This window comes from Aquarana catesbeiana, linkage group LG02 (genome assembly GCF_042186555.1).
Source record: "Aquarana catesbeiana isolate 2022-GZ linkage group LG02, ASM4218655v1, whole genome shotgun sequence".
NCBI lineage: Eukaryota > Metazoa > Chordata > Amphibia > Anura > Ranidae > Aquarana > Aquarana catesbeiana.
Window position 1 is genome coordinate 182,673,407 of NC_133325.1, and position 25,219 is coordinate 182,698,625.

General features: G+C 40.2%; 1 protein-coding gene across 4 annotated transcripts in view; it reads left to right on the top strand.

Annotated features, from left to right (window-relative positions):
• The window catches only part of NABP2 (nucleic acid binding protein 2), a 45,580-nt gene extending 24,132 nt beyond the window's left edge, over positions 1-21,448 (top strand). For 2 of the 4 annotated variants that reach the window (XM_073613990.1, XM_073613993.1), the window contains 4 exons: positions 7,798-7,879; positions 9,400-9,463; positions 10,161-10,223; positions 10,344-21,448. In XM_073613990.1, the coding sequence (XP_073470091.1) occupies positions 7,798-7,879; positions 9,400-9,463; positions 10,161-10,223; positions 10,344-10,522 (388 nt within the window). In that variant the 3' untranslated portion in view covers positions 10,523-21,448. The remainder of the gene's footprint in view (positions 1-7,797; positions 7,880-9,399; positions 9,464-10,160; positions 10,224-10,343) is intronic. The other 2 variants (XM_073613991.1, XM_073613992.1) reach the window with 2 other exon arrangements.
• Positions 21,449-25,219: the final 3,771 nt, after the last annotated feature.

The following is a 25,219-nucleotide window of genomic DNA, read 5'->3' on the forward strand; positions in this document are numbered from 1 at the left end:
TGCCCTGCGGCCCAGTCTCTGAAGGGAGGGGATCATGCTTTGCTTCAGTATGTCACAGTATATGTTGGCATTTATCGTTCCCTCAAAGAACTGCAGCTCCCCAGTGCCGCCAGCACTCATGCAGCCCCAGACTATGACACTCCCACCACCATGATTGACTGTAGGCAAGACACACTTCTTTGTACTCCTCACCTGGTTGCCACCACACACGCTTGACATCATCTGAACCAAATAAGTTTATCTTGGTCTCATCAGACCACAGGACATGGTTTCAGTAATCCATGTCCTTAGTCTGCTTGTCTTCAGCAAACTGTTTACAGGTGTTTTGTTGTGCATCATCTTTAGAAGAGACTTCCTTCTGGGACGACAGCCATGCAGACTAATTTGATGCAGTGTGCGATGTATAGTCTGAGCACTGACAGACTGACCCCCCACCCCTTCAACCTCTGCAGCAATGGTGACAGCACTCATACGTCTATTTCCCAAAGACAACCTGTGGATATGACGCTGAGCACGTGCACTCAACTTCTTTGGCCGACCATGGCGAGGCCTGTTCTGAGTGGAACCTGTCCTGTCAAACCGCTGTATGATCTTGGCCACCGTGCTGCAGCTCAGTTTCATGGTCTTGGCAATCTTCTTATAGCCTAGGCCATCTTTATGTAGAGCAACAATTCTTTTTTTCAGATCCACAGAGAGTTCTTTGCCATGAGGTGCCATGTTGAACTTCCAGTGACCAGTATGAGAGAGTGAGAGCGATAATACCAAATTTAACGCACCTGCTCCCCATTCACACCTGAGACCTTGTAATGAGTCACATGACACCGAGAAGGAAAAATGGCTAATTGGGCCCATTTTGGACATTTTCACTTAGGGGTGTACTCACTTTTGTTGCCAGCGGTTTAGACATTAATAGCTGTGTTGAGTTATTTTGAGGGGACAGCAAATTTACACTGTTATATAATCTGTACACTCACTACTTTACATTGTAACAAAGTGTAATTTCTTCAATGTTGTCACATGAAAAGATAGAATAAAATATTTACAAAAATGTGAGGGGTGTACTCACTTTTGTGAGATACTGTACATCCAAAGAGTGTAGTAAATGGTAGAAACTACCAACTCGCGCAAATGGAAGCTGATAGAACTAATGTAAAATTATTTAATGTAAAATTAAGCACTTTTGTACCATCCTGGACCCGCAGATTTGGGCTAGATATGGTATTACAACCCTGGGGCAAATAATGCCCGGGGGGAGTTGCTCTCCCTGCCAGTCATAATGGATACATTTCAATTACCCCAATGGATGAGGTTCAGATATCTACAACTTAGACACGCGGCTAGGGCTCAATTTCCACAAATCCCCCTACTTCAAGCTGATCCCATTGAGGAGCTTCTCTCTTCCGGAGATGTCTCTAAACCCCTATCTACTCTATATAATGCACTCCTAGGCAAGGACTCTCCCAAGATAGAGAAATTATGGGAAAGATGGCATGCAGATATACCATCATTGGATAAAGAGGGATGGGAGGACTGTCTGGATTATGGCCCTAAGTTAGTGATAGCATCTAAAGACAAATTAATTCAGGTCAAATTTATCGATAGGGTTTATTACACTCCTCAGAGACTCCATTGTATTTTCCCTGATAAAGACCCTACATGTCCTAAATGTAAGCTTCAAATTGGAACCTTCTTCCACATGTTCTGGGAGTGCCCCATTATAGCGACATTTTGGTCTGCGATATTTGGAGAAATTAATTCTAGGTTACAAATATCCATCCCAGTCTCGCCAGAATTAGATCTATTGGGGGTTCATGATGACGAGCAATGATCCTATCATCTGAAATTGCTTATCTCTTATCGCCTCTTTTACGCCAAAAATGAGATCCTCATGAAGTGGATCGACTCCTCCTCCCCGACCGTTGCAGCCTGGGAAGCACAGATTGAGGCAGCTATACCCATGTATAGAATGACATATATTAACCAAGGTTGTCCATGGAAATTCAAAAAAGTCTGGGCTCCGTGGATGTCCTCCTAATGCTATATAGTGTTGTTGTGTGAATAGTCTGTTGGTGGGGTGGGAGAGGTTTCCGGGTGTGGGAAGAATTGTTTCGACCTATAGTATTGATATTTCCTATGCGCTGCCCTCTAGTCTGTACACACCGACTCGTTCTGTGAGAAGTCCTGTATAAATTTCATGTAGTGTTATGTACTATGTCAATTGGTATTTTGTATTTATACCTTCTGCGACAATAAAGCTCACCTGTTTTGTTAAAAAAAAAAAAAAAATTAATTAAGGAGCAGCACGTTATAACAAAATTAAATGGACAATAATTAACGGATTAATTACAAACCGCGCTCCTTATAAAGTGCAAGTGCAGAATCACACTCTAATGTAAACCAAAACATGTATTATAGTGTATAAATAATAACCATAGTGATAACTAACAACTGAGTGAAATCAACAAATAACCATACATTAAATATTGAAAATTAAAAATAAAAATTGAAAATTAAAAATAACCAAAACAGGTGAAAGCAATAGTTCAAATTCAAAATTAAATTCCAAAAAATTCAAAAATTGTGTGTTCAAAAAATGTTCAAATAGTGATGAAATTAAACTTCTGGATAGCTCCTCCTGGGGTTCAGCAAGGCATCAAACAACAGTAATCCACCACCATCACCGCCACACAGCCTACTCACCAGATTGAAGTGACTCCCATGACAGGAGTCAAAAACACTTCAAGAACAGCCAAATGAGCTCGTGATCACGGCTCTGTTATAGGTGCTGGAACTCAGGTGTTGGAACTCAGGTAGCTTAGATGACACTGTAGCTGCTTGGATGCATGCGAACGAACTCCCGAATAGAGATGGGTCATTGAAGACCATTAGTGCCATGAACGGGGAGAAATTAAATGGAAAACTCCCATCGTGAAGTATGCCAAAAATGTATTGAACAGGCTAAAAACAAGCTAAAAACCACATCACCCACATGTGGGTACGTACAGACAAACAAACAAACTATGTTGCGAATGGAAGTGGCGTGTCACGTTCGGTACGTCCGACCGGTTTCGGCAAAGCGTTCTAACGTCATCAGGGATCGTATGAACGGGCACGCCGCCTCCTTAAATACACACATCTATCAGAGGCATCCAATCCGGTGACATCCCGCCTCACAGAGGGATTAACCAAAATTGAAAAATAAGATTAAAAGAAACACTGCCATCTTGTGGCCAGTGAGCAGAATACAATTATAAAATTATTACGGCATCTGAACTGCCATCTTGTGGGTAGATGCCAAATTGCACAACTGAATAAAGTGTCATTTTATGAATAAAGGTACATATTAAATTAGAAAAATATAAATAAATATAATGAAATATATGTTAAAAATATATATAAAAATATTATAATAATAAAAAAAAAATTATAATAAAAAGTAATAGAGTTGGGTAATTTTAAAGTTGAAAGAAATATAAAGGGGAATGTAAAGAGATGAGACCAGAATGGATTGCCCCTTCACAATCTGTATGGATATAAATCAATAATTGGACAGATAAAAATTTAGATCGATGTCAACGTTAATACCTGCCGGAGTGAGTGTATTCAATCGATAAATCCAATCCGTTTCGTTTTTTTATATTCTCTGAACCATATTTCCTCCCCTCCAATCAGCATCCAGCTTGTCAATCCCAAAGAATTTAGCCAAGCTAGGATCCTGCCGATGGTGGATTCTAAAATGGTTAGAGAGACTGTGTTTGGGAAAACCGTTTTTAATGTTTGTGAGGTGTTCATTGATACGTGTGCAGAGGTTTCTTTTAGTACGTCCGACGTACTGTAACCCGCATGGGCAAATGATGAGGTACTTAACAAAGGTAGATTTACAGGTGATAAATGTATCTATTTTGTAATCTTTACCCGTGCTGAAGGATGTGAAGTGTTCTACTTTTCTCATATTGTTCCTAGTTAATTTGCAGGCTTTACACTTCCTACAATAAAAGAACCCTTTGACATCCAAGAAAGTGGGAGCTCTCCTGGGGGAGTTTAGTACATTCGAGGCTAGTTTATTTCGTAAATTTGGTGCACGCCGATAAATGAATCTAGGACGTTCTGGTAGGAAGCTAGACAAAGTCCTGTCTCCTAGCAAAACTGACCAGTGTTTTGAAAAAAAATTTTCAACACTTTTATAGTCCCTATTCAAACTAGTCAGAAAAGGAACATAGTCCAGTTCACCTTTCTTTTTGATATTATCTTTCAGAAGTTGGTCCCTATCCATCCATGAAATAAGAGACTGGGTGGCCCTGAGATCTTTTTTGCGGTACCCTTTTTCCTTGAATCTGTTAACCAATAAGTTGGATTGAGACATGTAATCTGACATAGAATCACAATTACGTCTAATCCTTAGTAGTTGACCCTTGGGTATCCCTTTGAGCCAGTTAGGGTGATGACAGCTGGCCGTGGGTATATAACTATTTCTATCAGTGCTCTTGAAATGGGTCTTTGTCTGAATTTTACCATTGTTCTTATATAGAGTTAAGTCAAGGAAACAAATCTCACTTGTACTCCAATTGCCTGTGAAACTAAGTCCATAGCAGTTGTGGTTGATGGTACTAAGGAACGTTTCCAATGCCCCCACTGTACCATTCCACAGAATCACAATGTCATCAATATACCTTTTGTACAGGCAGATCTCAGGTGTGTGGGTTCCAAATATGCTATGATCTTCCCAAAGGCTCAGGAGTATGTTGGCCACACTTGGGAGCATACTTGGCTCCCATGGCCACTCCCTTGATCTGCCTGTAACAAGACCCCTGATGCCAGAAATAGTTATTAGACATAGCCAGCTCCAAGATCTCAATCAGAAACTCTGAACCAGGTTGGTATAAAGCGATTCGACATCAATCGTAACAATGGTTGTGTCATCCTGAACTTAAGGATATTCCGATTCAGGGTGACACAATCATTGTTACAATTGATGTTGAATCGCTTTATACCAACCTGGTTCAGAAAGATGTTCTGAGAACAACTAGAAGGGCCCTTGATTCTAAGTCCAGCCTCAAGGTTGAACAGAAAGAGTTTCTGATTGAGATCTTGGAGCTGGCTATGCCTAATAACTATTTCTGGCATGAGGGGTCTTGTTACAGGTAGATCAAGGGAGTCGCGATGGGAGTATGCTCCCAGTGTGGCCAACGTACTCCTGAGCCTTTGGGAAGATCATGGCATATTTGGAACCCACACACCCAAGATCTGCCTGTACAAAAGGTATATTGATGACATTGTGATTCTGTGGAATGGTACAGTGGGGGCATTGGAAAACGTTCCTTAGTACCATCAACCACAACTGCTATGGACTTAGTTTCACAGGCAATTGGAGTACAAGTGAGATTAGTTTCCTTGACTTAACTATATAAGAGCAATGGTAAAATTCAGACAAAGACCCATTTCAAGAGCGCCGATAGAAATAGTTATATACCCACGGCCAGCTGTCATCCCCCTAACTGGCTCAAAGGGATACCCAAGGGGCAACTACTAAGGATTAGACGTAATTGTGATTCTATGTCAGATTACATGACTCAATCCAACTTATTGGTTGACAGATTCAAGGAAAAAGGGTACCGCGAAAAAGATCTCAGGGCCGCCCAGTTTTTTATTTCACGGATGGATAGGGACCAACTTCTGAAAGATAATATCAAAGAGAAAGGTGAACTGGACTATGTTCCTTTTCTGACTAGTTTCAATAGGGACTATAAAAGTGTTGAAATTTTTTTTCAAAACACTGGTCAGTTTTGCTAGGAGACAGGACTTTGTCTAGCTTCCTACCAGAACGTCCTAGATTCATTTATCGGCGTGCACCAAATTTACGAAATAAACTAGCCCCGAATGTACTAAACCTCCCCAGGAGAACTCCCATTTTCTTGGATGTCAAAGGGTTCTTTTATTGTAGGAAGTGTAAAGCCTACAAATTAACTAGGATAATATGAGAAAAGTAGAACACTTCACATCCTTCAGCACGGGTAAAGATTACAAAATAGATAAATTTATCACTTGTAAATCTACCTTTGTTACGTACCTCATCATTTGCCCATGCGGACGTACTAAAAGAAACCTCTGCACACGTATCAATGAACACCTCACAAACATTAAAAATGGTTTTCCTAAACACAGTCTCTCTAACCATTTTAGAATCCACCATCGGCAGGATCCTAGCTTGGCTAAATTCTTTGGGATTGACATGCTGATTGGAGAGGAGGAAATATGGTTCAGAGAATATAAAAAAACGAAACCGAATGGATTTATCGATTGAATACACTCACTCCGGCAGGTATTAACGTCGACATTGATCTAAATTGTTATCTGTCCAATTATTGATTTATATCCATACAGATTGTGAAGGGGCAATCCATTCTGGTCTCATCTCTTTACATTCCCCTTCATATTTCTTTCAACTTTAAAATTACCCAACACTATTACTTTTTATTATAATTTTTTTTTTTTTTATTATAATATTTTTATATATATTTTTTTACATATATTTCATTATATTTATTTATATTTTTCTAATTTAATATGTACCTTTATTCATAAAATGACACTTTATTCAGTTGTGCAATTTGGCATCTACCCATAAGATGGCAGTTCAGATGCCGTAATAATTTTATAATTGTATTCTGCTCACTGGCCACAAGATGGCAGTGTTTCTTTTAATCTTATTTTTCAATTTTGGTTAATCCCTCTGTGAGGCGTGATGTCACCGGATTGGATGCCTCTGATAGATGTGTGTATTTAAGGAGGCGGCGTGCCCGTTTGTACGATCCCTGATGACGTCCGAACGCACTGACGAAACCGGTCGGACGTACCGAACGTGACATGCCACTTCCGTTCCCAACATAGTTTGTTTATTTGTCCATACGTACCCACATGTGGGTGATGCGGTTTTTAGCTTGATTTTAGCCTGTTCAATAAATTTCTGGCATACTTCACGATGGGATTTTTCCATTTAATTTCTCCCCGTTCATGGCACTAATGGTCTTCAATGACCCATCTCTATTCGGGAGTTTGTCCGCATGCATCCAAGCAGCTACAGTGTCACCTAAGCTACCTGAGTTCCAGCACCTGAACAGAGCTGTGATCGCGAGCTTCTTTGGCTGTTCTTGAAGCGTTTTTGACTCCAGATTGAGTAACTTCAATCTGGTGAGTAGGCTGTGTGGCCGGTGATGGAGGTGGATTACTGTTGTTTGATGCCTTGCTGACCCCCAGGAGGATTTATCCAGAAGTTTGATTTCATCACTATTTGAACATTTTTTGAACACACAATTTTTGAATTTTTTGGAATTTAATTTTGAATTTGAACTGTTGCTTTCACCTGTTTTGTTTATTTTTAATTTTCAATTTTTAATTTTTATTTTCAATATTTAATGTATGGTTATTTGTTGATTTCACTCAGTTGTTAGTTATCTATGAGTATCACTATTGTTATTATTTATACACTATAATACATGTTTTGGTTTACATTAGAGTGTGATTCTGCACTTGCACTTTATAAGGAGCGCGGTTTGTAATTAATCCGTTAATTATTGGCCACTGTACATCCAAAAACGAGGGGTGGAGGGGGTGGTCTTTAGTTTAAGACCTTCTTGTAAAGTTGGGGGGAACTCTGTTTTTAGCAATTTCAGTACATGAGAAGAGCCGGCACAATTGTGCATGACTTAAGATATGGCTGGAGTTCAACTTGTCAAATGTTTGATCGTTTTTTGATTTTATTGATACATTTTTGTGTTAATTGTCAGTTTTCTTTTGCAGATTTTGCATGGTATATTCTGAAGCGCCTAATTTTAGTGAACCAAACCCCGAGTATGTGGCACAGCAATCCCAAAACAAACAGGTGAATGTCTCTTCTGTTGGCAGTAGTAGAAAACTCATGTATATCGTTTCTGGTGGTGAGGCCCCATCTTATCTCAGTTATTAAATTCTGTGTCATAATCTCTTGTGGCAATAGGCCAAAGATCAGACCACATAAAGGTCCCCCCTGGAGAGAGAAGACAAATGCTTCTGACAGTCAGACGTCTTTGCTATCGGGAGCAATTTCTAAGCTATAGAAAAATCTCTGTTAAGATAGAAACCAACTGCTCTCTTACCTCTAAAGAAAAGGGAATCAGTCACTAACCACATGTGTATTGCATTAACCTGTCAGGTGAAGACGAAAGAGGAGTTTTGTTTGTCCTGATGACGTGGCGCTCAAAGATGGTACAGTCTTACTACATATTCCTTGGAATTCAGTAAAGGTGTCACAGAATCTTTATAATTCTGTTGTGCTTGTCAGAAAGAGGTACATGAATTTGTTGCATGGTGGGGGGTGGCATTGAGCACCTGTCCCTGCACACCTTTTAAACTCAGATATGCAATTGTGTCTGTACAGCCGTTGCGTACCTGTTCACTTACACAGGCTGCTTGCATGCAGCTCCAAGTGGCTTCAGACATGTAAACAAATGACTCATTCATGCTGTACACAACACAAAACTCTAGACACATAAAAAAGGCTCTTGCACACAGACTTACATTAGGGCATACAGTCTTACAGAGTTAAATATGGCGGCTGTTGTGGTACCTGGGAGCCACAGCTGCAGTGTAATTTTTCCCATTGATATGCATTACAGAATACGCTGTGCATGGCTATACATGCGTAACCGCCTGCACTCACTCTTTATGTTTTGAAAACTACCACGCATACGTGTGCAACTGTAAATGCGAGTGCTGTCATTTTGACACCTTGTCACCTTGTGAATCCTAATTAAGGGAAGATATTTCCTGTTGTGATGAATTCCATGTAGTCCCATGTGGAACTACAAAAAACAAAGAAGGGAAAGGTGCATGTGAGGTTGCAGAAACTTGGATTTTTTACTTCATGATATCCTTCTATGTACATGCTATATACCTGTGCACCTTTGTGAGTATGCATTTCATTAGTTGCTTTTCATATAAATAAATTCCTTTGATAATGCACTAGGGGTTTGCGCCTTCACCTTCTTTGTTTTTTGAACTTGGTACATTCAGTCTTCCCACACACGGTTCAAATCTCTGAAACTGCAGTCAGGGAGGGATTTCTAACAGCAAAGGAGGATTTTATCTAACAGAAGAGGCATCAGCACAAGGGACACATCCTGCTAACTGTAGGTTATGTCACTTGTGTTGATTTTTGTGGATTTTATTTTGGCTGCATTTAGGCTTTTATTAGGAGTCACAAGGTTTCAATGTCAAAATGATAGCAGATCTTATGACAATTCTGAACTCCCTTTTTAACACTTTTACAAATTATCAAAGCCTCCAAGGGGTACAAGATTTCTCATGTGTAGTCATGAGGGCTTACTGTTGGCCTTTAACTTACATTTGACTTTGTAATTTCAGGCACAAGCAGACAGTCTGCCAGGAACAGCCAATCACAGCTCCTCCAGCAGTGCGGCTCCAGCAGGTAATCGTGAAAATAACTTTTTAAGTGCATGCACCTTTAGTATTTATATATATATATCTATATCTATATATATAGATATAGATCTATATATATAGATAGATCTATCTATCTATCTATCTATCTATCTATCTATCTATCTATCTATCTATCTATCTATCTATCTATCTATCTATCTATCTACAGATAGATAGATAGATATATATATATATATATATACATCTATAGATAGATATATATATATCTATATAGATAGATATAGATATAGATATATATATATATATATATATATATCTATATATATATAGATATACATATCTATATATATATAGATATATATATATGTATCCCAACATAATACCTACATGTTTACTTAATATAAGTAGAAATGCAACTATAAATATAGCTTAAAATAAACCTAAGCTTTGCCCTTAAAGGGAATGCAACAGGTTCACTTTAATGGCAATCCCCCACATCTACTTTTTCTTTCCTTCTCTTCACTTCTCTGCCTTTCCATTTGCCCAGCTAAGTGAAGTTACATACTCAGTTCTTCCAGGTATTGAGGATCATGTGACTCGCTTTTCTTCCTCCCACATCAGAGTGCTAGTGCTTGGTGATTGGCTGCTTAGGCACCCAGCTTTGTCACATGTGGTTGGAAAGAGTCCTCAGCCCTGTGAAATTTTCAATTCATGACTTACAGCTTACACTGGGCTCTTTCTCCTCACTACCATAGATCAACACAGTGATGGGAAGCAAAGGGAAGGTAAATATAAGCATTGCATTGTACATCTGTTTTATCTGCATGGGGAAAGCACAAATTCATTTTATTATAAAGAAAGAAAAGATGCCTGAAAACTTAGAATGTATCTTCTCTCATTTTCAGCTTCTGATTTGCCCAATGGTAATGGAACCAACAACCAAAGCAGTACTGTACATCCACCCCCAACAACTGCCCATCCATCAAGCGGACGGATTACACGTAGCCAGCCTAACCACTCACTCCCTGGAGCACCAAACTCCATCAGTAATGGCAAAGAGACACGGCGGACTGGGAAGAGATAGCAGTTCTGATCTCATGGCCAAAGCTGTGTTCAGCCCTCCATCCCATGCACATCCATCTAGTTTGTATCCAGGGAAGAGCAGAATTTTTTGATCATCTCTGGTCCCAGTAAGGCTACCCACAGACATTAGATAGCAGTTTGAAGAAACAGGCTATTTATTTACGAATATTGCCAAAAAAATTGATGTGCAGCAGTGGGATTTTTTGGCAGTTTACCATAGGATGAACATAGTTTTAGCATCTTTAAAGTGTATGCAAACTTTAGCAGTTAATGTCTCTTATCTTCTCCCCTTTGGTCTGTTAAATTTATCATTGAAAGTATTTTGTATATCCCTTTGGCAAAAATACCCAGAAATCCAGTGGGTTCGTAACTTCCTGTATTAAGCCAACAATGACATTTGAGACCATCTTATCAGCCCTATCTGAGTGCCATTTGAATTACAGAACACCTCCCCCAGTGTTCTAGAGATGAAGGGATGGGAAGGTATTCTATCCTAACGCACTTCCTGATCTAGTAGGACCTTCCTGCTCTTGAAAACATATAGTGCAGTGAGTGAGCGTTATCACCTTAGGACAGGAAGTATTTTACTAGCAGGATCACAGGTGAAAATAATAAGAAAAGTCTAAAACAAATGCAGCTACCACAGCTAAAGACTGGTAATCTGCATTGTATTGCATTTTTGTTCTTGGGTTTACATACACTCTAGGAAAACCAGCTCTGAGAGAATAATGGAGGTGGCCAATGCCTCCAAGATAGCCGAACAAATAAACTCAGTTTGTTTCTGTGCTATAAGAATACCTTTATATCACCAGAAATACATGTCTGTTTTTCAGATGATCCATTTTTTAGTAGGTAAGATCACTGCAGCTTTAGAAAAGGACTCTGTCTTTTGTGTGTGGGTGGCTTAAGGGAACACCTTGGCCTTGGCACCACTGAATAATGTTTCCTATGTGTCTAAGCAGAATCATCAAAACCAACCTGTGGATAAATTTAAAGTGAAAAACTAAAGCTGGCCATACAGAAAAAAAGATTTCTGTAGATACCCCCATGCATGCTAAACTGCATGGATGGACAGATCTCCTACTGCCTGCTATTTTATTCTGACAGCTGGCACCTGTGGTTGTCAGAATACCTAAACAGTGACTTCAGCTAATTCAGTTACTGTTCAACCAACTTTTTTTTCACCCGGCTCCATTGATTTTATCAAGCTGGGTGGTGTTGGCAGGGTCACCTATGGCTCAGATTTGACCAGTTTACAGGAATTGGCCAAAATTAGAGTCAGGTGTGGCCAGCTTTGCCCCAGCAAGAGGCTGCTGACATACTATGTGAGTAAATACTTGCTGGAGATGGGGGAATTAAGCTGTTGATGGGGTAATCAAGCAATTTTCTTTCCTTCCACATCTGGTGGAAGGAAAGAAAATCAAATTATCTATGTCTTGACTAAGAGAACTATAGCCAAACCTATTTCCAGGATATACTTAGAGGGCATCTGACTATATTGTTGAGATCAGTTGGCTGCTTAAAGCGGAAGTAAATCTATGGATTTAACAGTTTCAAAAAACAGTTACATTTGCGGCATGTGCCAGAAATGTAACTGTCTCATTGGTTGTGCTCTTAACCAAACTGCCACACTATCTAATGGCTAGTGTCATAACTGATCACATGTGCAGCATCATGGCAGTTGAAGATCAAACAGAAGCCAAGATGTTAGTTTCCCTGGTTTACTTCCACTTTAATTGACAGTTTGCTATGCCTTTCAATTTGTGGATGAGAGTTGGAGCCAGCCACACCCTCTTCCCCCAGCCTGTTGCTCCAGTGAGTGATGAAGGAGTTAAATGGGGTGAAGTGACTGACAGTCACTGTTTTTTCACTGCAAACAAACTGAGAGGTGACAGGTAAGTGGTCCTGTGATCTGTCAACTCTCTTGGGACAGCTGCAATGTCAAACAGATGCTGCAGTATGGAAGTGAGTACATACATTTGTTTTTATTTCTTGTTTTTTTATTAACCCCATAATTCTCCTTTAAATCACACAGTGATTCCTTATTTCTCTCAGGGACTCTGATGGCAAGATTTCTGTGCACGAGTGCCCATGTCTGCTCTCCTGTCAGGGCAATTATGTAAGGGACCTCTGTCCCTACTAAATGTTTATTTAATATTATGAAGAGTTTAGCAGGAGGAACAGAAGCACTTTTGTTGTAAGATGGGATTGAGATGACCAAGTGGGCTACAGCAGAGCTAGGATCCACAGTAAGGAGATCTTACTACTGAAATCTTCAAGGGATAGAAGAAATCGGCAGATGACTTGGTCCACCAGACTCCACATCATAAGTACCGTATATACTCGAGTATAAGTTGAAATTTTCAGGCCCTTTTTTGGGGCTGAAAGTGCCCCCCTCGACATATACTCGAGTCACCTCCGTCTGCCTACATGATCAACGTGTCATGCAGGCAGACGGCGGCCAGCGTGTGCTACATAGCACTCGGCAGCCTTTCACTGTTCAAAAGCCGCGCCTCCTCATCTGTGATAGGCTGTACACTGACTGCCTATCACGGACATTCTCTGCTCCTCATCCGTGGTATGAGGATGAGAGAATGTCCGTGATAGGCTGACCGCTGACTGCTGGGAAAATGAGTTTTCTGCCTATCATGGACGAGATGGAGGCGCGGCTTTTGAACAGTGAATGGCCACCGCACACGCTGATCGGTGCAGAGCGGCACACAGAGGATGCACAGGACACAGGTAGGATGCACACAGACACATGCACACAGACACATGCACACAGGTACAGGTGTCGCATTTCTCACCCTCGTCTTATACTCGGGTCAATACGTTTTTCACATTTTTTTGTGGTAAATTAGGGCCTCGACTTATGCTCGGATCGACTTATACTCGAGTATATACGGTAAATTATCACTCATGAGTGGTATGACCCAGTATTACTGTCAAACCATGATATTTGAAATGAAGAGCTGAGTGCTTAAGCACCCCTTAGGGCCTATTCAGATATACAGTTGTGCACATAAGTTTACATACCCTGGCAGAATTTATGATTTCTTGGCCATTTTTCAGAGAATATGCTAACAGAAAAACTTTTCTTTCACGTATGGTTAATCAACTGTGTTTACTCTTTTTAAATAAATAATGGCAACAGAAACTACCCAAATGACCCTGATCAAAAGTTTACATACCCCAGTTCCTAATACAGTGTATTGCCCCCTTTAACATCAATAACAGCTTGAAGTCTTTTGTGGTACTTGTGGATGAGGCTCTTTATCTTATCAGATGGTAAAGCTGCCCATTCCCCTTGGCAAAAAGCCTCTAGTTCCTGTAAATTCTTGGGCTGTCTTGCATGAACTGCACATTTGTGATCATTTGAGTGGCTCAATGATATTGAGGTCAGGAGACTGAGATGGCCACTCCAGAACCTTCACTTTATTCTGCTGTAGCCAATGACAGGTCGACTTGGCCTTGTGTTTTGGATTATTGTCATGTTGGAATGTCCAACTACGTCCCATGCGCAGCTTCCTGGCTGATGAATTCAAATGTTCCTCCAGTATTTTTTGATAACATACTGCATTCATCTTGCCATCAATTTTGACCAAATTTCCAGTGCCTTTGTAGCTCACACATCCCTAAAACATCAGCGATCCACCTCCGTGTTTCACAGTAGGAATGGTGTACCTCCTTTTATCATAGGCCTTGTTGACTCCTCTCCAAATGTAGTGTTTATGGTTGTGGCCAAAAAACTAAATTTTGGTCTCATCACTCCAAATGACTTTGTGCGAGAAGGTTTGAGGCTTGTCTCTGTGCTGTTTGGTGTATGGTAAGCGGGATACTTTGTCGCATTTGTGTAGTAATGGCTTTCTTCTGGGGACTCAACCATGCAGCCCATCTTTCTTCAAGTGCCTTCTTATTGTGTATCTTAGAACAGCCACACCACATGTTTTCAGAGAGTCCTGTATTTCACCTGAAGTTATTTGTGTGTTTTTCTTTGCATCCCGAACAATTTTCTTGGCAGTTGTGGCTGAAATTTTAGTTGGTCTACCTGACCGTGGTTTGGTTTCAACAGAACCCCTCATTTTCCAGTTCTTGATTAGAGTTTGAACACTGCTGATTGGCATTCTCAATTCCTTGGATATCTTTTTATATCCCGTTCCTGTTTTATACAGTTCAACTACCTTTTTCCGAAGATCCTTTGACAATTCTTTTGCTTTCCCCATGACTCAGAATCCAGAAACGTCAGTGCAGCACTGGATGAAAGATGCAAGGGTCTGTCAGGAGTCCAGAAACTCAATAACCTTTTATACACACACACTAATTACAAACAAACAGATTACAGGTGAGGATGGTTACCTTTAATAGCCATTCAAACCTCCTTGTGTCAACTTGTGTGCATGTTATCAGGCCAAAATCACAAGGGTATGTAAACTTTTAATCAGGGTCATTTGGGTAGTTTCTGTTGTCATTATGATTTAAAAAGAGTAAACACAGTTGACTGATAATAAATGGCTTCAGCCAAACACTAACCACGAGTGAAAGAAAAGTTTTTGTGTTATCATTCATATTCTCTGAAAAATGGCCAAGAAATCATAAATTCTGCCAGGGTATGTAAACTTATGAGCACAACTGTATACGCTGCAATATGGTCTGTTAACCTGCGTTGTATTAACACAGCCTGTTCGTTTTAAATGGACGGGCACACCACAATGCAGCAAATTCTGGATATGGACTATCTTTTTCCAGATGCAGCGCACCACGGCACACAGTAGTGCGTAACCGTGCATTGTGGCGCATTAAATTTGTAGTCTGCTGAACATGTTCATCAGATTTCAAATCTGACCTTTTAGATTGTGCTCGGTTCAGCTAACAGTACTCTAATGCCGCGTACACACGAGCGGACTTTACGGCAGACTTTGTCCGGCGGACTTTTCGACTGACTTTACGACGGACTTTCCGAATGAACGGACTTGCCTACATATGATCAACCAAAGTCTGACGGATTCATACGTGATGACGTACGGCCGGACTAAAACAAGGAAGTTCATAGCCAGTAGCCAATAGCTGCCCTAGCGTCGGTTTTTGTCCGTTGGAATAGCATACAGACGAGCAGACTTTTCGACCGGACTTGAGTTCGTCAGAAAGATTTGAAACATGTTTCATTTCTAGGTCCGTCGAACTTTTGGGAAAAAAAAGTCTGCTGGAGCCCACACACAATCGAATTGTCCGACGGACTCCAGTCCGCCGGACCAAGTATGCCGTAAAGTCCGGTCGTGTGTACGTGGCATTAGTTCTAGTTGTGTGTCACATCAATATAAATGTTTTTGTATGTGCATATTTGACAAGCACTGTCCTCTTCAGATTTCACATTTAAAAATTATTATTTAATCCCTTTTTAATAAAAAATTGACATGTTGAGTGTCTTTTAGATAAATTGCTATGTCCAAGATTCATTCCAGGATATTATGGTTCAATCTTTCATCGACTACTAAAGGGATAACTGAAATATCTAATTATTTTGATGGATATTGTTTATATTTACCTTCAACCCATAGTGTTCAAATATTTAAATAGTAACTTTTCATACAACTGATCATATTGTTATTTATGATAATAAATTGAAGAGGAATAGATATTCTAGGTTTGACATCATTGTAGTCTATGAAGCAGTTTGTTTGGTTTCTGCCAAAAAAGAGATGACGTGGAGTTAGATATAAAAATTTTTTGCTGTTTCATTCATTGATGTTTATGAAACCTGTTTTCCCTTTATGCAGACCAGTGATTATTCATAGAGACCTATGGCCTTCATAAGTAGGTTCATCTTTTTATATTTCTTTTACTGAAATACGCAAATTAAAGTCTGATTCACCATTATTTAATTTAAAGAAGTGTACATATATCAGACTATTACAGTCCCAGGGATAAAGATGAAAGTAATTTGTGTTAAAAGAGTTATAACATATTGGTAAAGAATTGCACTTAACAAATAGCCAGGTGTGTGGGTGTACTTTAAATGAGGGATTGTTGATTCAGTTGTAATTGTCCATTAATCTCAACACCAGTCTTAAATGCCAAGCATGCTTGGCGTATATCAGGGAGGTAATGCAAGCACCCCCATACATGTAGCCTTTAGCAAGATACAGTGTTATGTTAATGAGGTTCCCTAGATATCAATCAGCTACTCCCAGCATTTTCTTCCAGCCAGCAGCGAAACCATTTGCCTTCCCATATTACAAAGTGGGGCTAACTAAAGCCATGTACGAACTACTAGTTTTTTTTTTTCGTTCAACACAGAGGGTTGAAAAAAACTGACAGCTCAGGTCGGAGCCGCTGTACTAACAATCTGATGTTTGTTAGTACAGCGATCTCCCCTGCTGTTATATTGTGTTCTGACAGGGGACGGGCCCCCCACCAGAACACTCCAGTCAGCGCTCTCAGCCAATGGCTGGGAGTGCTGATAGGGAGCCGGTTGGCAGACCTCAGACCTTTTTCAGTTATGTCCCTTCGACAGAACCTGATCGGCTGTAGTACACACAGACCGAATGTTGAGCGGTTTCTGTTGAACCGGCCAATGCTGCCCGACATTCGGTCCGTGTGTACTAAGCTTAACTTGTTTTGCTTGTAACAGCAAATCGGAATACAACTGTATTTCTTCTGCTGCAAGTTAGAATTAAATGTAAGCAGAATGATGAGTGAATGCTGTTGGAAACGAGGACTTAGCCTGAGTTTAGCTAAAACTAAAAACACAAAAGTCAGCACAAGGGACGTAACTTGCAGTTAGTATGACATGTCCCTTGTCCGGATTCTTCTGCTTTCAGTAGAAATCTTCATCTGTCTTCCAACTCCTCCATGAACGAAGGGAGTGGAGCTTTTAATAATTCTGCCCATCCCCCATTCAGAGATCCTGTGTCATTCATAGAAGCTATAGTATGGCTTCTATGAATGGCAAATCGTGCAGGAAAGGCAGACATAGTGAAGCTCTCTTGATGAGAGCTTCTGACAGCCCTTTAGCTGCCCTTAGCGGAAGGTTACGGCAGCTGGGGGGTTTGACTTAATTGTAATGTGCCATTAATCACAACACCATAGCATGCTTGGCGTATATCAGGGAAGTAATACAAGCACCCCCATGCATGGTGCCTTTAGCAAGATCCAGTGTGATGTTAACGGTAGCCTAATTGGTAAAAATATGTTTTACTCACCAGAGAAAACATGATAAGGGACTCACTACTGTGATCTTTGTCCTGGACCCACTGACATCTTAATACTACCTGGAATTGTGTGTACACTACTGTTATTGATTTTGTATTCCATTTATTGGCCAAGTGAAGTTGTTGTTAAATATAATTTTACATATGAAAAAACATTGGTAATTTCCCTCTAGCAAACCAATATCTTATCTTTTTAACATTTTAACTAACATTTCCATTCATAGAACACACTCTGCAGCTATACAGAATCCAGAATAATGCCCCTTTCTGAATTACTCCTTAAGGCTGCATTTATTTGTTCAACCCGACTTACATCCAGGCACAGGAAGCTGTAGGAAAACAAGATCTGAACATACTTGTTGGGGTTCTACAAATTGACAAGACTACAGGTTCAGTGTGTGTGTGTGTGTGTGTACATATATACGTGTGTGTGTGTGTGTGTGTGTGTGTGTGTATATATATATATATATATATATATATATATATATATATATATATATATATATCCCCACGCTACTAACTTAAATCACCAAAATAAAAAATGGTTAAATAACCTCAGCGGAGTATACAAAAAGTAGATAGACACCCCTGTGAAATCATTAAAATATAACGTTAAAAAAAACTACAGTCATCTGAGCTCTCTTTTAAAAAATATGTAATAACACAAAATAAATATACAATACATAACAAGTGTCATTGTGCAAATTAAATTGAGCTATAATACATAATAAATACAGTGTGCATATGAAGTCCAATATACAAAACTTCAAGAGCCCTACACTGATACCGTGGACCTTACTAATATGGTAAGGTCAATAACAGCTTAATATTGCACTCTTTCCACAAAGATCCTCCTCAGCTCAGCAGATTCTAAGACTTGCTCCAGAGGTCCTCTTACTATCCCATATGAATAGTCAGAGTCATCCGAGGATATATAAACTCATAGAAACAAGAAAAGCCTCACAGTGTGTACCGCTCATTTATTGTAAAAAATAAATTAAAATTCTAAAGTAGACATTATCTTGTAATATATAATTTTTTTGTGTTAAATATTTTTTAAAGAAATGCTGCCACCGATGATTGTAGAGCTATACAGTATATAATGAGGGTTCAGCTCAAGTGAAATGCTTTTCACAAACTTCAGTCCAGCCACATTTTTGCCTGCTCTGTTACATAGGTAAAGTTAAAAAGTCACACTAAAGGTTACCCTTGCAGGGGATTTTCAGCATTCCATTCCCCTAACACAAATATCTTCAGCCTCCTGGCACCTGGATTGTGTAGTCCCCGAGTCTGTCCTGCACTGACTCACTGCTTAATGTCAGTCATTTACTCAGCCTCCTGGGTAACAAACTTCCCAGTTTTGGCTGTACAGGCTCCTGCCAGTTCAAACACTGTCTCTCTCAATACTTCATATACAAGAACAAATTTAATTATATTTACTATACATTATATACACACACACAAACACACACATATCATTGATATCAAGAATACAGTATCTATTTTGTGCAAGATTTGAAAAAGCAAAAGGAGTGTCCATTGTGTGAGTTAGACATGAAGCCACTATTGCCTAAGCTATATGTTTTTGTCTTTGATTGGGTTGTGATCTCATGTCTGTAGTGACAGACAATCACCAGCTGACAGGGAACATTGATCGGGTATCTTAGAAAACTTGTTGCAGCATCTATTGTTGCCCAGTGGGATACGTGATGTCTGCTGCTCTACTTACTTTCGCCCCTTCCTGTCTACATCAGCATAAGCATACTGGGTCACCTGAGCCAACCTTTTACAGTGGAGTTCCACCCAAAAGTAGAACCTCTGCTTAACTGACTCCTCCCCCCTCTGGTGCCACAGCTCTGGTGCCTCCTCCACCAGGCAAATTAGAGGCAAATTAGGGTGGCAGCACCCAAAAGCTGTCCCCATGGGAGAAGACAGTGATTATCGCTAATGGCTATAGCAAGCCACTAGCGATAATTGTAAGAGAATCCAGCAGGCTGGTTGTACCCAAGTTGATTGGTCGATCAACTTGATACATTCAGCCTGCCCATTAACTGTTCGAATCTTGGCCAGTTCCTGCTGAACCGGCCGAGATTCTAACCTATGGTCGGCCTTGGGCTTGGTCACACTAAGGTTCCCTAGATATCAATTAGCACCTCCCAGCAGTTTCTTCCAGCCAGCAGGGAAACCAATTGCCTTCCTATTTTACAAAGTGGGGCTGTGACAACAAAACAGAATACAACTGAAATTATTCTGCTGAAAGTTAGAATTAAATGTGAGCTGGATGATGAGTGGGTGCTGTTGGTAATGAGGACTTAGTCTGAGTTTAGCTAAAACTAAAAACACAAAAATCAGCACAAGGGACGTAACTTGCCATTAGTATGATGTGTCCTTTGTCCAGATTCTTCTGCTTTCAGTAGAAATCATTTGTCTTCCAACTCCCTCATGAATGAAGGGGAGGGGCTTTTAATAATCTGCTCATCCCCAGTTCAAAGATCCTGTGTCATTCATAGAAGCTATAGTATGGCTTCTAAAAATGGCGGATAGTGCAGGAAAGGCAGACATAGTCAAGTTCTCTTGATGAGAGCGCCTGACAGACCTTTAGCTGTATTAATCCCCACTTGCATGGGAAGTTACGGCAGCGGGGAGGGGTGGGGGGTTTGTGGTAGGAAAGATAAAGATTTCTGCTAAAAGCTGATGAATTAGGATAAGGGACACATCATACTAACGGTTATATCCTTTAGTTTCAGGCTAAACTTAGGCTTTAAACTGGCCATACACTGTTAGCTTTTCAAACAACTGTTCATGAAAAATAGTTTGACATCTTTTAAATTTTAATTTAAAGGTGAAATTTTTCATTTAGTTGCCATAGCAATGTATAGAACTTAAATGATTTTTCCTGACTGCGAATCACATTAAAGTTGTAGTAAACCACTTTTTAAAAAAACTGCATACTAGCACATTTTGACAGACTTACCTGTGAAACGGATCCCTCCAGTGGCGCCCTGTCACCGCTGACAAGGAATCCATCCTTACTAGCTCGTCCTTTCGGGTCCGCAGGCTCTGGCCGTTTAAATGGGCGAGTTGCGATGACGTCACATGCGCGGGAGTCAAGGTCACGGCACAGCTCTCTCAATGAATGGCATGCCATCCATTGAGGGCACAGTGCCGGTGATGTCACTGGCTGCTTCATATGTAAATATCTCCTAAACCGTGCACATTTAGGAGATATTTACTGTACCTACAGGTAAGCCTTGTTATATGCTTACCTGTATGTACAAAACAACAAAGGGAATTTACTTGTACTTTAATAGTTAGGATTTCATTTTTTACAGATAAGTAACAAACAAAAATTTTCCATCCTGAGCCTTACAAAATCGAACAAATGTTTTAAAAAAATTTTTAGGCTAAATTCTACCAGTGTATGGCCAGTTTTATTCCCTTTAGTTTCCTAAATAAGCAGCAATATATTTGAACATGGCATATGGTGGCAATATTGTTACAATTATTACACTAAAGATAACACATTCTGTTTTTTATCAAAATATGTGGATGCTAAGGTCAATGGATTTTACTTTGCACTGTGCTTGAATTATTTCTTTGCTATTAAAAACAGGTTATATTGATATACAAATGCTTTCCAATTATTTTCTGCATGAATGATTTCTAGCTTATGAAGAGGTGATTGTTGTACAGATTAATAAAATGACTTTGATATATTATGCTGTTCTGCTGGGTGATTTTAAAACATAATGTATACATGTATTCAAAGAATGGCCAAATCTAACTTTCTTTTCTTTTTTTTTTCTTTTTATACCTTTAACCGAATAACCGAATTTGTACTACTGAGCCTGTTGTTTTTTTCCTTCTAAAAATATTTGTCAGTTTGTCATTCTAGTTCATTGGTTTTGGTACTTTCTAAATCATTGACTCAGAATGAATGTGTAAATTGTGAGTTCTGACTTCACTCTTACGTAAGTTGATGCATGTTTGTTCTCAGGTCAGTCACTGAGAAGTATTAGGACCAATGATAGCCTGGCAACATGGATTTTCAGGACAGCAATGGCACCCTTTATAGTTCTCTTGTTGTACATTTTCTTTAAAGGACAGGTGGACCCTTATTTAAACTACCTCGAACCCACCTTACCTGGTTCTCATAAAGTAAACTGCGTAGGGGGTTTTTCACTGTCAGGGCAGTAAGGATGTGGAACTCTCTTCCATAATCTGTGGTGTCGGCAGGAAGTATGGATAGTTTTAAAAGACTCTTGGACATGCATCTTAATGTAAACAATTTAAAGGGATATGGGAAATGATTGTTCTACACACACACACCTACACAGGTTGAACTGGATGGACTGATGTCTTTATTCAACCTTGCCAACTATGTTATGTTACTATGTAATCTGTACAAATCCTCCTACTCCAAGGTCACATCATGCTGAAAAGTGAGAGGGGACGGATTGTGAACTCTGGAGGAGGCTACTGCCATGAAGTAAGTTAGGTTATCTCCATAGTCTTCAAGCCTTGGGGCGTGCTAAAGCACTTAGAAGCAGGTCAAATGTCCCTGCAAAGAATGACTTCAGAAGCATCTCAAACTTAAGTCAAAAGCCCACTGCTCATCAACACTGGTCTTAGGCTGTTGTTGGGGGGTTAGTGTTAGTTATAATAAAGGGGATCGTGTCCTGTGACACTAAACAATATTCATCTTATTTATTGGCCCCTTAATCTATTTATTATGAAATTGTTTCTTTTGTCTGCTTCCTTGTAATGTCCTCTATGAAAACAAAACCACATACGCAGATATTATCAATAATTGTGTTTATATATCAAACCAACAAAAATCTATAATTACTATACAATTGTGTGAAAAAGACTTTGCCCCCTTTCTGATTTTGTATTTTTTTGCATATTTGGCCATGGAGTGGAAAGAGAGTTACATTATGGCTACTGCCGATGTGGCTTCTCTCTAAACCATAATATCACATAACGATGGGTTTGAGGCAGTAGATATGTATTTGAGGAGAGATGGTGATTTACTCTCTCCCCAAAGAAAATTTGTGTTAAGCCTACTCAGGTTCACCATGTCTAATAATTACTTCTGTTTCAGAGGATCCGTCTAGCTTCAGAATAGAGGGGTCGCAATGGGTGCAAAGTTTGCACCGAGCATGACAAACCTGTTTATGGCTTAATGGGAGGAGGACGCCATCTATGCCCTTAGGAGATTAGAATTTGTTTTCTGGGGTAGATATATAGACATATATATAGATATATAGACGACGTCCTCCTATGGGATGGCGATATGACGTCATTGGCTGTATTCATGGAACACCTGAACGATAATACTTTGGGCATTTCTCTGCAATATGAGGCCAGTCAGACTAATATCCACTTGCTAGTTTTAAACATCAAGATTAGAGAGAATACTTTTAACATTTCTACCTACTTGAAAAGTACTGATAGCAATGGGTATATGGGGCAGGGTAGTTGCCATCACCCCACATGGCTAAAATCAGTACCTAAGAGTCAGTATATTCGCTTGAGGTGAAACTGTACTATGAAAAAGGATTTTTAAGAAATAAACTTCTTCCTTAAAAAAAATTACCGTATTTATCGGCGTATAACACGCACCCCAAGTTTAAGAGAGAGTTTTAAGGAAAAAAACTTTTAGGAGGGAAGTTTAAGGAAAAAAAACTTACATTAAAATGCCCATCATTGCAGCCTTATCGTGTCCATCTGCAGCCTTGTTAGTGTCATTGCAGCCTTTTCAGTGTCAGTGCAGCCTTGCCCCAGTGTCCATTGCAGCCTTGTCAGTGCAGCTTTGCCCCAGTGCAGCTTTGCCTCAGTGCAGCCTTGTCAGTGCAGCTTTGCCCCAGTGCAGCCTTGTCAGTGCAGCCTTGTCAGTGCAGCTTTGCCCCAGTGGTTAGTGCAGCCTTGCCCCAGTGGTTAGTGCAGCCTTGCCCCAGTGGTCAGTGCAGCCTTGCCAAAGTGGTCAGTGCAGCCTTGCCCCCAGTGTCCATGCTTGGACAGATCGCCGCCGACATACACATAGCATGTAGTTTTAAATATGGCGCCGTGGAGTTCGGAGGGACTCGGCGGAGCTGAACGAACGCCGCCAAGATACACATAGTCGAGTGTACTCGGCTCTTTCCGGCGCCGCTCACAGTCCCACGCAGTCCCGCCCTATGATGGACATAACACAGGTCCAATGGCGGGACTGGGTGTGACTGTGAGCGGCGCTGGAAAGAGCCGAGAACACTCGACTATGTGTATCTCGGCTCCGCCCAGTCACTGTGATTTCGGCAGCGCTCGTTCAGCTCCGCCGAGTCCCTCCGAACTCCACGGCGCCATATTTATAACTATACGCTATGTGAATGTCGGCGGCGATTGCCGCCGATAGATCACAATTAGCGGGGATCGGCGTATAACACGCACCCACGATTTTCCCCTGATTTTAAGAGGAAAAAAGTGCGTGTTGTATGCCGATAAATACGGTAATTCGTTAATAAAGGATACCTTCCTGGTGATTTGGATAAAGTTATTGGTGAGGTGTGGATAACGTGTGTGAATAAGGTGTGTGAACATGGATAGAGCTGTGATGCTGTTTGAACCATTTGGAGGTGGACTTGCTGTTGTGTTTTGGATCATTGTCCTGCTGCATAACCCAAGTGCACTTAATAGGAAATAATTTTAGATTTTGTGAAGGTTTGAAATCCTTGGAAAATAGGAAGGATATTATCCGCCCGTCAGATAAAGGTGGTGGAATTGTGATAATGGATAAAACAGCTTATGTGGAAGAAATGAATAAGATCCTTTCTGATAGAGACACCTATAAGCCACTCCACAATTACCCCACCTTTAATTATAAAAAGGAACTGACGAAACTTATAGATGTAGGGTTTAAAGATAATCTGCTCACTAAGAAAGAGAAGGTATATCTGGTTCCTTCGGCACCGAGGATTTCAGTTATATACTTTTTACCCAAAGTGCACAAAGACCCAGTTAAACCACCGGGAAGACCTATCATCAGTGGGCTGGACTCTGTCACTTCAAGGATAGGCAAATTTATAAATGGCTTTTTACAGCCATTAGTCTCACAGACTCCATCTTTCATTAAAGGTTCCACACAGGTCATTCAAACATTGGAGGCCATGGAGTGGAAAGAGAGTCACATTATGGCTACTGCCGATGTGGCTTCTCTCTATAAACCATAATATCACTTAACGATGGGTTTGAGGCAGTAGATATGTATTTGAGGAGAGATGGTGATTTACTCTCTCCCCAAAGAAAATTTGTGTTAAGCCTACTCAGGTTCACCATGTCTAATAATTACTTCTGTTTCAGAGGATCCGTCTATCTTCAGAATAGAGGGGTCACAATGGGTGCAAAGTTTGCACCGAGCATGACAAACCTGTTTATGGCTAAAGGTGAGGAGGACACCATCAATACCCTTAGGAGACCAGAATTTGTTTTCTGGGGTAGATATATAGACAACG